A 15373-nucleotide genomic window follows, 5' to 3' on the forward strand; every position below is an offset into this window, starting at 1 on the left:
GGAGCAAGGCAGTAAGTGCTTGAAACAATGACCATACTTAAAGAGAGATAATAATGCTTAAAGATTAATTAGAAGTAATTAAATCTGTGAAGTTGGCTGTGTTGCCACTAGAGGTCGATCTGTCTGGTCTTCAGTAGCACATTCCCAGAATGCTCTTAGTATATAAAATGAGGGCTTATTTCCTAAAAGCAAATGCTCTCCTTCAGTCAGATAACAGAAGCATCAGATTTATCAAACTTCCTGTCAGAGTGGGATGAGCAGTGCATGGGGCAAATCCTGTCATCCCTTCTAACCAAGAGACTAGGATGGAACACCCTCCATCCTAAGCTCAGTGAAGGAAACACCAGTTTCTTCTGGGCAATTGGAGTTTCAGGAATAAAGAGCACAGGCAGGAGACAAGCTGGGGGCAGGGAGAACCCAAGCTTTCCCAGAATGCAGTGGCTTTCTGCTGCCTTACACATTCTCTCCTCAATAATACATACCCTTCCTGCTGCTCTTCCTGCTGCCACTAGCAGAGGGCTTCTTGGCATCCATGACTGAATCAAACACAGCCGTGCTGCTGGGAGCTATTTCCAATTTGTTCTCTATATGACGTAGCTAGAATTGGAAGATAATGCAAATTAGAACATTGTTTTCTATTTTTAAGCTATATTTTTATTTCCCCCCCAAACATGACAAGTTTTTCCTTTTTCACAACGAGTCAAATTGCAGGCAAAAGCAACTTCACAAGGCTGACATTGCAAAACTGTATGGTCTTATGGCCAGAAACTACTATTAAGTTTTGTTTAATAAGATTATCTAAATTAGGTTTTGTTGCATAGTTTTCTTCCCTTAAATAGGCTGTTTTGAAAAAATTAATAACATGCCATTCAGAGACTTAATGCTTGGCCTGAATAAAATATTAATGCCACTTGGAAAAAAATCTGTAATACTCCCTTATAAATGGAGCATGATACAAATTCCACATGTAAAACCCCACACTGATGCTCAGCTACTGAGAAAAAAGAGGGACATGGCTATGGGAAAGAGCTGAATTCCATGCAAACCCAAACTGCTTGGCCTCACTGAAGCCAGGTTTTAGACACTACTACATCATCTTATGCACCTAATTCCCACAGAAATACAGCAACTGCAATGCTCAGAATGGAAAATTATTAAATACACTGGTGTTGTCCCAGTTTCTGACTGGTTTGAGTAAGCAGAGGAGAGGTATTTTTCCAAGTTTCCAGAAAAATGGGACATCATCACTTTGTTAAATAAAAAGGTATTAAGCTTGCTGTGGCAAAAGCTTCTCCTTGTGTGCAGAAAACTTTTTCCAAGATAAAGCAATGTTCAACATTTACATACTCCAATGGCTTTGTGCTATTCACAACTTTTTGAAGAGACAATCACTAAGTAAAATATTTTTGTAAAAGCTTTTGTAGCCACTAACTGATTTGAAAATGAGTAAAAAAACCCAAACCAAACAATCCTAAAGGAACAAAAAAGAAAGTAAAAAAAAGTACTTACAGCAGCCTTAGTCTGAGAAATAGAAGCCCATGCTGCAGTTAGATCTTCCAGGGCAGAAACAAAGACATTAATGTCTCATTAGTACATGAAAAACAATGAAATAAAATGTTGCTTCAAAACAATTTTAATTCCCTTGCTAATCAAGTTATTTTCACAGCACAGTTCCCACCTGTAAATCTCCTCCATGAAAGACTGTCATAGTCAAGGCTCATCCTAGCAAAGCTATAAAGCATTAAATGTATTTAATGTAACATATTATGAGGTTACTAACTTAGGTTGAATGCATGACGACCCCTGAAATCAAATCCACCACATACAATAGAGGATGTTTAGAAGATAAAATGAAGCTGGTTATCTACCCCAACATAAATACTTTCTATTTTTCTATTATACTACAGTTTAACTACTTTTTTTTCCCCCTTCCATTTTCTTCTTCAGTAAAATAAGCATGACCACATGGTCACTGAAAGACTCTACTCAAAACCCAAGCTCCGAATGGCAGAATTATGAACAGTAATCTTTGTGAACTGTACACCCTACAAACAAAACAGAAATAATGTTTGTGAACAAGCAGGGGGTACTAACCCAAGCCTTTTAGTCTAAACAGACAGCACCTTCTCTATAAGCAATTGTGCTCAGGAGGATGTAGTAGTGTTTTCCTCCATAAATATTTACTTCATCAGTTCCCCTCTTTTGTTTTCTAATGGTTCTTACAATCTAATGGTTTATAAAACACAACATCCTTATGTCAGAACCATGGAGAGTAGTAGTAACAGCTGAAAGAAATGATCTCTTCCTCACAGTAAAAAACCTGCCAATTTCATTTCAGGCAAAATACAACACCACAAAGGAAAAGGGATAGGGAAGCAGCACAGAAACAACTTTGCTTTGACTTCTAGAGATGGTGCTTCTTGTCCACAGAACACTACAGCTTCAAAGAGTAGGCAATTTTAAAAGGAAACTGACCATACCACAGGAAATAATCAGCAATAATGTTCTCTTACAGATAAAATAATAATCTTTCTCTGCTTTCAAAACAGCTTCTGGAGTCCAGTTTTGTCACACTGGAGATCACACGATTGATCTCGAACCACAGGCCTAGCACGCGACTCAGTTGCTCTACAGACGAGACCTTTCTTCCTTTCTGGGAAGATTTTTTCAGGGAAGTACTGTCATTTTAAAATTTTTCTGCCCCCTCCTTCCCTAAATTTGAGTAATCATAACAGTAAAAAGCTAAACAATTTTTCCAGCTAAGGGAGAAAACAGTGCTGTAAAAGTCATCCTAGCAGAGATGCATTGCTGCTACTCAAGTGTCTTCACCACTCTGGAACTGAGCAACTGGCAGAGGCTCTTCCTCACTTCCTTCAAGAGCCAACAGTTCCCAATTTCTGCTCCTGCACTGCTCCTCCTCTACAGCACTTTCAAAAAATCTGTCTCTGTGCCATCTTGGCAACCATATCCCAGGCTGGCAACTGCTAATGCAGATCAGCAAATACTCCAGAGATCAGAGTACAAAACTGCTATCTGCAAAAAGGAAGCCACAGAACACATGCTCTTACTCCCAAACTGAGGCAGGAGAATGCTTTCTGGAACAATTCCCCAAAGTTTCAAACAGCTCATGACAAAATATCTCCCAAAACAAGGCAGCAGAACAGAGAAAACCCTCACCTCTGGTAGAATCCTTGCTTTGGTTATGCCTCGGATTTTGTAGAGGCACCTCATTAGACTTGCTGCTCCACATTGTGTCAATTTACCTAAAAAAAAAAGAGTCCTGTAAGAATCAAAAAGGTACAAAGTAAAAGTAAATCTGTCTTGGTCTAAAGAGAACATAACCGTGATCATTATGATGAATGTCTACCTCATCTGATGACTTCAAACCTTCCTCATGAACAAGGTCAGATAACCAGCATGAAATCACAGATGTGGTCACAGCTCCCTGCAGAAACCATGTAATTCCATGGATAAAGAAGGGTTTGATTTTGTTCTCTGTCATCAAGAAACATTAACTTGATAAAAGGAGGCCTAGAGGCTGATGCAATTTAGATCAGAGTAACAAGTATTGCAGCAAGTCTGAAGAAGCCCACAGTGGAATACTGCACACACAGGCCTAACAGAGACAGCACCACATGGCCTGAACCTATAAATGCTTGGGGAAAATATCCAACTCCACCAGTGACAGAATGAATGTGTCACCAACCTCTGGAAAAGGAAAAGGCACAGCAGAACTGCATGGCAGGACACCACAGCCAGGAAAGAAGACAAAGCTGGTGCCACCATTGTTTTTCTGTGAACTTTGAAGTTAAGACTCACAGTGAATCTAAAATTAGTGGAAACTCCTGGCCACTATCACCAAAGCAGTTTTTATAAAGGAGAAAAGGAAAAAAAAAACCCAAAAAAACCCAAACAAACAAACAACAAAAAAGTGTCCAGTACATGCTTACTGAGCTGTCTTCATAACACAATGACAACACTTCTGTTATGGAAAGAAAAAATCAGCAGGAAGTTCTAGACCTCTGAAGGAGTCATAAAAGCACCTTCTCCTCTCTTCTTTCATCAACTCCCAGATGTAATTTTCCTTATTTTTTAATTACTGAAAATTTCTTTTCCTCTTACTTCCCTATACTGTGTGCCATATAAAAAAGCAATCAAATATAAAGATCAATCTTCTGGTAAAAGCAGACCAAAATTAACACTATCTACTACTTCCTGAAACAGATTTTTGCCCATATATTTTGTGACAAGGATGTTCATCATATATGGTTTTAAGGATACTCACAGTGACAGCAGTAAAGTTTCACATTCAGTCATATATCCTGTATTTACAGCAGTAAGTTATCCCAAAAAACTGTTCTTATGCCCCAGGAAAAACTATCAATAATAAGAACACAGGTCTTCAAAAGACCTTTAGTAGTGACTTTTTTTGATGAGTTCAAGTAAGTGCTTGAAAGAGTAAGGAAAGAATGCTTGAAAGAGTAAGGAAAAGGCATGTAAGCTTATATATGTAGGTACAGAAACACAAGTCCACAATAATTCAGAAATTCTAGAAAGGAAGGGTGGGTGTGTTTTTAAGTATCCAATAGTTATGGGCATTAAGCCAAGTGTAGTTAGAAAATTCTGCTTCTAGGACAGGTGCTGAAGAGCTCATTCATGCAGAACAGCACTTTGTGCCTCACATCATTCATGCTGTAAATCACAGCACTGCCCTGCCCTGGAAATCATCCAGCTGATCCCCTCCATTACTGGAGAAAAGAGCTGTTGGGCTAGAAATGGAGAAAATAAATATTAATAAAAATGAGGGAATTTTCCATAGAGAACTGCTGAAAAATACTGTATCATACCAGTATCAGTTTCTTGCCCAAACACTCATGTAACAAAACCCACTCAATATGTAAATTTAATTGGATAATTTCTGGACAAGCAAACATCTATTAAAGGATTAAGTATCCATCTTCATGTAATTGCTTGGGATTTATTCTTATCATTAGAATTATTAGTATAGATAAGAAAATTTAATCAGGCACTATAATTGTTCCTTTTATTTTACATGTACAGATATATACAGTTTATTTTAGGAAGCCATGCAAATGTAGAATTGCAACATTAAACAATCTGAAATTGCTTGTTGATAGCTTTCATCCTGACCCTCTAAACTGCCAGTCCTTGACCTGAGCTAACAGAACTCATTCAGACAGTGAAACACTTTAGAGAACACCTGATACAGTGCACTCTATACACAGTGTGAGCCACTGAGTTACTCCCCAGGTGTGTGCTGAGGATCACCAGTGGTCAATAATTCTATCTCAACTCCTTCAAAAGTCTCTACTGCCCCTCAGGAAAAGGCCATTCAAGCTCTCCTCCAAGCTGGGAAGAAATCAGAAAGCATCCTAAGGAAGAGCTGCAGTACCAGCTCCAAGTGTAAAGTTTGAGCCCCACTGGCTTCAGAGAGCCCCTGAGATTCACTGGGCAGTTGTGCTTAGCTCAGGCTGCTGCTGACTGAAACAAAAAGCACATCAGAACCGAGCACTCTGGAGCTGTCTACAGTTTCAGGAAGGCAACACTGCAGTCATTTTCAGTCCTGATGTAATCATAACTCTGAGGGTTTGGGGTTTATGTGTCCCTCTCCCAAGCCTCTGGAAGGGTGGGAGAAATTTATAAGCTTTTCAAAACCTACATACAAATAAATTATAAACTTTGAATTCCTACATATTTCTAAAAGAACTTCTCTCTATTGCTACAGCTGACATGAATAAGCAGCACTCTATTAAAAAAACAACCCAAATACTTGTACAATGCAATACCCTGCCTCTGCATAAAGTTCAACCAGACAGAGAAGATTCTTTAACATTACCAAGAGTACAAAAAGGGATGGGGAATAAAAAAGAAATAAATCCAGACAGTTACCATGTCTGTTTATAGGACTTGCATGCAGGGTAATAGACCAGTTAAACACTAAAATATATTGAAATAAATATTGATCAGAGAATAATACTAAGCAAAAAATTATATATTTTCCATCAATACAGAAGTTGTCTTGAAGTCCCACGAATAACTTTTAGATAAAATACGTAAAAACTAAAATCATTCTGAAATGATTGCTTCAAAGAGATCTTGTTCTGCTAAACTAAATCACCATCTGTATTAAATACTGACCTTAAGCAAAGAGACTGAGCTCAAAAGATGAAATGCCAAAGAACTTCTGAGAGGACAGCACTGATGGCACAAGGCTATCTGCAGGCTGGATAAGGCTTTGGGAATCTTAAGATTGTTGGAAAAAAGGTGGAAGACTGCAGAATCAACAGCACTAATCTGATGGTTACTGGATTGCTCCCTGGGACACACAGACATCCATCCCACACAGGTCCATTCAAGGCTGGCTGGCCAAGCCCCTCCTTGGGTGAGGAAGACACAAACACCATTGTGTACTGATGTTTCAATCCCACATTAAGTGCCCATCTCATTCTTTATTCACAGGTCCAAAAAAAATAAAAGTACACAAGAGAAGGCACAGCAGAACTGCTACAGATGAGGACTAAGAGGAAATACAACAGGAAACAATATACTCCAAACTGCTGGAAGAAACTGGACAGGGGGATGGATACAGGACCTGACAAGCACTCTCTTCCACAAACACTGCTCCTACAAGAAGACACTGAAGAGAACTGACAGATCAGAAAATGCATGAGAAAGCACCAAAAAGGAAGAAATGAAAACAAAGAGAAAACCACTGCCATGTAAAAAAGGAACATGAGAAACTCACACAATTAATACTAAACATACCAAGGATGGCACTGAAAGGTACAACAGACAGCAAATTAAGGGCTCAACACAGCTAAGAGCACAGCATTTTAAAAACAGTGGGAGATATGAAAGCAGAATATGCTTACCAAAGATATATAAAAATGTGAAGAGATTAAAAACAAGACTGGAAAAAAGAGAAAGAAAATTTTGAGAGAAGCAGGAAATAAAATGGAAGAGAATGAGAAAGCTAGGAAGGTGAGAGAAATGCAATGAACTTTTAAAGAACGGGCACAGAGAGCAGCAAAAAGGAAGAAAAGAAGCTTTTGTATTGGTCCAATTGTGAAGTTTTTCAAAGATCCTTGGTAAGGTTTTTTTTCCTTAGTAGCACCAACTTGGTAAGAAAAGGAAAGAGGAAACTCAGAAGTCATGGCACTGAATCAAGGAAACAGGAGAGGAAACCGAATTGTGCAGATTCAGAGAAGGAAGACAATGTGAGCAAGAGATCACCCACTGCTGTTTTCATTAACATTTCGTGGTTATGGGGGAAAAAAAAACAAGTATGCACAGGGAACAGTGTTCCTCAAGACTTGGTTTCTTATAAAAACACAAGGGATACTAAATGAAAGGGATACCACAAAAGAAAACATGAAAGTTTGCTAAGAGTATGGAATGAAACAAGTTATTAACATTGACTTCTATGGGATATTCTCAAATGTTTTATCCACATAGTGACAGACTTTGCTACAAACTGGGTACACAGTGCACAAGGACAACATTTCATGCAGTTTAAGCAAAAATAATGCACCAGTGCCAATAAAAGAAGCAATCTTTTCCTTTCTTTATGCCTGGGTGTCTCTTTGCCTTATTCAGGCAGAAAGTCAGTGGGTTTATGTGGTAAAGCAAAGTGAACTGAGAGTCTGGTACAGGCTAAGAGAATTCTGCCCGGTGGTTTCTTTGCTGTATTAGTTTTACCTATGTCATATGTAAACACCACCCTCCATGCATGAACAAGAAGGGGTGAAAACACTGGTGAACAGTTGGATCAGCCTCAGTCCTGTACTGGCTGCTGCTCCCCAGGAGCAAAGGTGTGAAGCTGCTCCTGCCTTTGCCTCGAGGAGAACAGAGGGGCTGGGCAAAACAAGAACCATTCATGCTCCTATTCCCAGTGGAGACAGCACTGGAGCCCGAGGGCACCCTGGCCAGTGCGTCCCAGTGCACCCACACCTCACACAGTGCACACTTGGCTGTGGAGGAAATGGACACAGACACAAATAATTATTTTTTCCTGTTTGCAAAAACATTTTAAGTTTCCATGTATAAATACAAAGGTGACTTTTGAATCTTGAAAGGCCCTGTGGAGCTGCTGTCTGTGCAGCTAAAACTCTGCACTGCTGGCAGTAACAGACAAAGGTGGACAGGCACAGGCAGACCCAGTTGAGCAAATTGTTTTGCTGAGCCAGTCCACTGAAAGTGATGGAAATTATATTTAAAGATGCCAGAAACACTTTCTATGTCTTCTCAAATACCACAAAATACAATTTATTATGATATGCTTGAGTCTGGAATAAAAATAACGTTAACCTACTCATTTTTCCAGAATCCAAGTCCTCACCATACTGCATTATCTCACTTAAATGAGAGTTAAAAATATCCATAATACATTGTTCTAAGACTTGTTTTGGTTATGTATATGGGCTTTAAAAATGTTTTTTTGATACAAGAGTGGCATAATTCTTTCTTTGGCCAGAGCATATTTTGAGCAAACTGCCTTTCAACACTATCAGATGCACACAATGTACTGACCTTCCTCAGGACCGAGGACAAATTCCAGCACAGCAAACAAATGCATGACATGTTTGTCCAAAAAGCTCCACATCTCCAGAATCTACAGCTGACACTGCAGAATGAGGCAGGTGCTCCACCCACCTTCTTCCAATGCTCATTTATACAATAAGCTTTCAAATGAAATGTAAAGGAAGTGAACACCAGCAAGGTCCAAGGAGCTCATGAATGTTAGCTGCTCTGAGTGATCTAATTTTAGATAATATTCAATATTTTGTCTTGTAATACAAGCAGTATATATACCAGAAGAACTCACATTCCAAATATCATTACTTTGGAAAATAATTAAAACAAAACAAAAGCTTCATAAGTAAAATAAATTAAATTAAATTTGATCTGTCTTAAGCTAGATAACAAGAAAACTTTAAGGATACTAAGGCAGTACAAAAAAAGAGCAATCAAGATACACCACACACTTGCAGAAAGAAGAGCACTTAAAAATTTCAAAGCATGTGTCACTACCTCTAGCTTTTAACCAGGAAGATAAATGATATAAACACACATCCATCAAATGTCAAAAAAACCCTGTAGAAAATACAAATATGTTTCCTGAGTTCTATGATTAAATCATTGGCACTAGTCAGCTACTAAATCTGCATCCAAACTACAGTGAAGATTTCTCTATAAATGAAACATTTCTGGATCTGATTTTTTTCCAACTGTATGCTGAGAATGGACATTTAGCACATTCTTTTGCTATGAAAAGACATGGCAACTTGCAAAAGTGTCTCTGCTTCATCACAAGTGATGGAGAAGTGATAAAAAAATAAAACTGGCCCTAAAAAGGGACTAGTGGTTCTACTGAAATTGAATGTCTTCCTCTGCTGCATCACGTGCCAGGAGGCACTCTGAGGAAATCTATTGAAATGAATGTTGTGACAGCTAGTGTAACTTGATTCATTGTTCATGAAGAAATCAGAGCACAAAGGCACAGAGAATGCATCCATTTATTAAGGAGATGCACACAAGGCTTTGCCTATCCATTCACAAGTTCTGTATTTTCTTTGACTTCAAAGATCTTAGCATTTATGACAGAGAAGAAAATACCCCAGTTCCTAGAAGCAATAAAGTATTCCTGCATTTTCCTTCCTCAGCCTTCAAAACAGGACTTTAACTTGTTCCACCTCCAGTTACCAGAAAGTGCACATTAGAAGATTTCAATTCTTGCAGCCCATAATAAATCCATTCAGCAGAATGTGCTCAAATTCTTCAAGCTCTGTCTCATCTCACCAGGAGCACTCCACTGTGAAGGAGCCTTCTCAGAACTTACAGGCAATGCCCTCAGCCAGGTACAAGGACCAGACCTGTCAATTTTGAGAAGGACAGCAACTTTCAACGCTTCAGCAGAGCCATGAGCACAGAAGCGACTTCACCTGCAGCTGTGTCAGCTGCAGGATGATTGCTATTTTCTTTCAAAGCAGAGTAAAGTGCGTGAAAACTTCATGGAAAATGTTCCAAATGCCACTTTCTCACCTGTGATGCCTCTGCTCAGAATTGCATTCAGAAGGAGCATCTAAGAAGTGCCTCAATAACAACACAAGGTGTCAAAACATCCCAAACACAAAAAGCTCACAACAAGCTCAACAGTGACCACCAGCTCTGTTTCTGACCTGGCATTACAAAGGCAGATACCAGGACTCTGCTAAAAGACTTTTTCTTGATCTAGCTAAATGTAGCAATAAGATATTTTCTCATTTCTAAAGAACACCATCCCTTTAGAAGTTTTTCTGTTTCAGTTTGAGAACTCCACCTGGTGCATGGCCATGGATGTGACTTAGTGAGAAATTCTGCCATCAGTGGGAAGTGCTCTTAGGAAGCTAAACCAGCCAGAATTTCTGTTAGCATTCACTAAGTTTCAATTGACCTGGTATAATTGATTGGTTCATTTATTTGCTCTATTCTTTCTCCAGCATATTGACAAAGGTTTCAGGCTTAGGCATACAAGTAATTTTATTCTCAATGGAGCAGTCCATTAAAGCCTATTATATCATTAGCACAATGATACACATCTATCTTCCAAGCACTTACATCTATGGATAAATTTTACACTTCTGGTGTAATCCAGCCACTTGCCTAATATATTGACTGCACTGGGAAAGTTTTCTTTCTGCACTCAACTACCAAAGTCCTTCTGATCATTACTGTATCACTACACCTGATCTTATATTAACACTCATATTGATTTGAATAGAATGAATTAGTTTAAGTACATCGATAGCAGAGTTAAACAGTTCTGCTGTACTGATAAAAAGGTGGCTCTCTGATGTAAGTTTTCAAGGTGGAGTTGAGCAGATTTAGCAGCTCCACAGTGATGAAGGAATCCAAATATTCCTTGCTGCCTTCTCTAGCAATCAAGTCACTCTGTCATAGATGCAATGCTCACCTGACTGCATCACAAGCCAGTTCAACTCACTAAACTGGCAGTAAAATAGTAATTTTTCTTTTATGGTGACTTTTCTTTCAGTTTATCAGGTTGCTGCCAGGACAAAGTGGGAGGAAAGAAGCAGCAGCAGCACATGACACCATTCATGTTATGTAGTGCAGCTTCACCCACCTCCCAGAGATGGTAACACAGAATAGATCCAGTGCTGTGTGCACTGACATTCCTGATTTCAAACCCAACTGGAATCACATTAATAGCACTGCAGCCTTATCTGAGCACTCTAAAGTCAATGGGACTAAACCCATTAATGACTTCATCCACAAGTCTGCTTGATACAAGGAAACCTTTTTAGCAGAAAGCAGCTGTATGTCTGGTAGAGGGGTGAAAGGAGACACAAAGTTCATCACATCCAAGTGAACAAAACCTTCAGTACAGATGTAGCAACTCCAAGATTAGATTCTTACCCATTTAAGGGATGCTTATGCTGTGGTGACAGAAATTGCCAACAAAGTTATTTCAAGACAGAAAAGACATGATCCACATTGGGACTGGTTTATCAGGACAGTGTTCAAACCTGAGCTATGCACCAAAGCTTAGTAAAACAAACCCACACAAACAAGATGTTCATAATTTTAAAATCACTTTCTCTCAGTCCCCACCACACCCAGCCTAGGCAGCCTGCAAGATGATCCATGCCAATCAGCAACACAGAATCCTACAATGGTTTGGGTTGGAAGGGACTTTAAAGATCATTTAGTTCCAACTTCTGGCCATGGACACCTTCCACTACCCCAGGTTGCTCCGAGCCCCATCCAATCCAGTCTTGAACACTTCCAGAGAAGAGGCAGCCACAGCCCTGCGAGCTCTGTGCCAGAGCCTCACCACCCTCACAGGGAAGAATTTCTTCTCAGTGCCTAAGCTAAACCCAGTCTCTCAGTTTGAAGCCATCCCCTCTTGTCCTACCTCTATAGTTCCCAACAAAGAGTTCCTCTCTGCTTTCCTGGTAGGGTCCTTCAGACACTGAACATGCTGTGAGGTCTCCATGCAATCTTTGAACAGCCCAGCATTCTCAGCCTGTCTTCACAGGAGAGGTGCTCCAATTCTCTTACCAACTTTGCAGCCTCCTCTGGACCTGCTCCAGCAGCTCCATGTTCTTTCTATGCTGGAGACACCTGAACTGTACACAGGACCCCAGGTGAGGTCCCACGAGAGAGGACCAGAGGGGCACGGTCACCTCTCTCAAGATGCTGCCCAGATCTCCTTTGGATGCAGGTGATTTGCACGGTACCCTGGCCCTTGCAGAAATGTTCCATTACTCCATAAATTAAGTTGCTCTGCTTAGTGGGAGCGGGATACCTTCTGTTTAAAGTAGCGTCACTCACAGAAACCGAAGCCTTCGACAGTTTACAGTGTTCACATGGCCACACCCTCAGTTGTATCTAATTATCTCAAGCATTACCTAATGAAACTGTTGCAGCAACCAGAACTATAGCAGAGAGACAGCAAAACTTAGCCCGTCGGTGCAGACAGCCCGACAGAACACTGAGAACTGACATGCAAAGCAGTGAATCACTTACAGCTCCACACGTTTGTCCCACAAACAACTTGGTCACTGTACTTTGAGTTTTCCAATCAGGAGAACAGTTGAAGCAGCTTAAGATGACAAACCCCCCCTCCCTCCAGAACCGATCAGTCAAGTGTTAAATTTTCAATTTCAAGACAGTGGATTGTTCATCTACACAACGAAGCTATTTGACAGACAAACCTCTACCTGCAAACTTACACAATGTGCCAGGAGATGCTCAGCTGCTAAGCTACAGCTTATACCCAGAGACAGAAACAATCAAAAAATCAGAAAATTAAGGTTGGAAGACACCTTTAGGATCATCAAACATCCTAAACACCTCTGAGGATGGTAACTCCACCACCTCCCTGGGCAACCTACTCCAGTGCCTGACCATCCTAACGATTCCACAAAACCTACACCGACAGCAGGCAATACACCACACAAAACTGCATCCACACGGAAAAAAACCCAAAAACCAACAAATCAACCCAGTCATACCCATCTAGAAGCCTTTATGCCTCCAACAGGCACAGAGAATGGCAGCGATGAAGCCAGAGAGCGCTCGGGGCAGATGCTGCCGGGGATGTCAGGAGGACTTTGAGCGGGCAGCCACCGAGCGATGCCGCAATGCCAGGGCAGGACGCCCTGGACAGCACAGGCACGCATTTAGCAAAGAGCACATTTAAACTTTAAAAGCGCCGTCCCGGTGCTCGGCGCGGCTCCGAGGGCAGCGGGGCCACCCCGGGCTGTGTTTCTGTTTGTCCGCGGAAAACACCCGGGATCGGTGGTTTCCCCCACAACGCGAAAAGACAACAGCGAAACGGAGCACCCCAACCCTCTCCGTTCACCCGCCACCCCCCAGTACGCCAGGCAGCGGAAAACAAATTAAAACTAGAAAAAGAAAGAGACTTAACGGGTGAAGCGGATGCCGCGGAGACGCCGGAGCCGGGCGGAGGGGCCGAGCCAAGTGACAGCCGGCAGCTCCTCAGGCCGGGCCCGCCCCGGCCCCACCTCGCCCGACGCCCCGGCGGGGCGGCACCGCCGGCCGAGCGCGGCCTGGGGCGGCGGCGCGGGCCGCTCCCGCCGCCTCCTCACCTGGTGGACGCCCGCTGCGCCGGCGGCAGGTTCGCGGCACATCCCGCGGAGGGCGGGCGGAGGGAGGGCGGCCCGAGCCCGGTGCGCGGCCCGTCAGCGGCCGCTCAGCGCCGCCATTACCGGCCCGCAACTGACACGGAGCGGCGGCGGCGGCGGCGCATCGGGAACTCTCGCGAGAACCGGCCCGCCGGCCGCCGACCTTCCCAGCATGGCGCCGGGCCGCCGGGCCCCCTCAGCGCCCGCCGCCATCTTGGGTGCGGCGCGGCCGCCCTGCCCTGCCCTCCCTCGTTCTCCGGGCTTTCACTCGGAGCTTGTCTTTTTCCCCTCACAGTTCTACAGGCTTGACCTGCCGGGTCAGTCCCCTCGCGTTTCTTAAGCAGAGCCCTGGGTGTTGGTGCAAGGCCAGGACTTGGCAATGCTAATTAAACCCAGCGCTGATGTTGGCATTCCTGAAGCGGCTCCAGCCGAAACTAGGGCACCGCTTTTTAGTCATTTGTGTTCATAGCCTTCATCTTTAGAAAAATAATTTTTTTTTTGTAAATGAAAGAGTCTCCGATTACACTCTCCCAAATTTAAATTTAAATAAACATTTGCAGAACTTCAGAGACATGACTGAGCTCCACGGGCTTCATTTCACTTTTATCACTCATTATAAACACGAATTAAGAATTTGTTAGTATACTGACTTCTAATGCATAGATTCCACCCCGAAGATGCATTAAAACCACCCACGCTTCAAAAATAGGTCTAAGATATTATCCAGCTATAGCAAATTATTTCCACTGAAGAAGGAAAGTTATTAGAATAGGAAAAAATAATTTTTTCCTACAGTTATTTTGGGAATGCTTCCTTCAGGGCCTGTCTACAACTTCCCCAGTCTGGTTTTCAGTCATTAGTGTGATGGTTTGGTGCCAAATTTCTCGGGGGAGCACGGGGGTGGAGAGTTATCAACACCAAACACTAAAAGATCATGGTAACTACCATGATAACTATTTTTTTTTTTAACTTCACTAGAAAGGATTAATCTATTTGTATATAGCCTCTCCTCTAGTAAATGGTCATCATTTTGCATGGAAGTTATTCCAGTGTGGGAACATCATAGGAAAACACCCTAAATACTGAGAGATTACAGCTATGAAGTTTAGGCAATGCAGAATTTAATCACATTACAATTACAGGATTCTCATTTAGCCTTAATTTGGGTCTTTTACATATACAAACTAATTACAGAGTACATTTTCCTGCATAAGCATACCTCCTTTGAAAGAAGAGGTAAACTCGAGATGTCAGTGGTTAAACCTTTGGAAATTATTTTTATTTCCAGCACTCTGCAAATTGGACTGGAAATGGTCAAAGTGCTCCTTGGGCACTTTTAAAATTTATTTTTATTTTATAATTATTTTGATTTTGCCAGCTGAGGGGAAAAAAATGCCTGAACATGGAAAGACAAGCACAGGTCTAGTGGGAAAGAGTGGCAAGCAGTGCCAAATTCCCTCCTGAGTTCTCAAAGAGCAAACTCGCTGCTCCCAAAAGCAGGAGACTGAAAGTAATAATAATATTAATAATAATAATAATGGCAATTTCAGTCAATGAAAACAATATTACTGCAATGTATGGGAGCCCTGATTGCAGACTAGGGCAAATGAAATTATTATATTCCCCATCATCACATAGTGTTTGCTTAAATTTACTGCTTAATATTGCTGGACTGGCAGCCTATTTAAATTATTCAGCACTTT

At 41.6% G+C, this 15373-nt stretch overlaps 1 protein-coding gene across 8 annotated transcripts in view; it reads right to left on the reverse strand.

Moving 5' to 3' along the window:
• CEP350 (centrosomal protein 350) overlaps positions 1–13795 on the reverse strand; it is a 70228-nt gene extending 56433 nt beyond the window's left edge. For 7 of the 8 annotated variants that reach the window (XM_071435855.1, XM_071435852.1, XM_071435857.1 and 4 more), the window contains exons 1-4: positions 13635–13795; positions 3178–3263; positions 1510–1553; positions 483–597 (exon numbers count right to left, since the gene is read on the reverse strand). In XM_071435855.1, coding sequence (XP_071291956.1) covers positions 483–597; positions 1510–1553; positions 3178–3250 — 232 coding nt within the window. In that variant the 5' untranslated portion in view covers positions 3251–3263; positions 13635–13795. Of the gene's footprint in view, positions 1–482; positions 598–1509; positions 1554–3177; positions 3264–13453; positions 13527–13634 lie in introns of those variants that run through there. The other variant, XM_071435851.1, reaches the window with a different exon arrangement.
• Between the last annotated feature and the right edge of the window lie 1578 nt (positions 13796–15373).

Source organism: Agelaius tricolor, unplaced genomic scaffold (assembly GCF_023055355.1).
Source record: "Agelaius tricolor isolate 1412-34295 unplaced genomic scaffold, bAgeTri1.0.p SCAF_11, whole genome shotgun sequence".
Lineage (NCBI taxonomy): Eukaryota > Metazoa > Chordata > Aves > Passeriformes > Icteridae > Agelaius > Agelaius tricolor.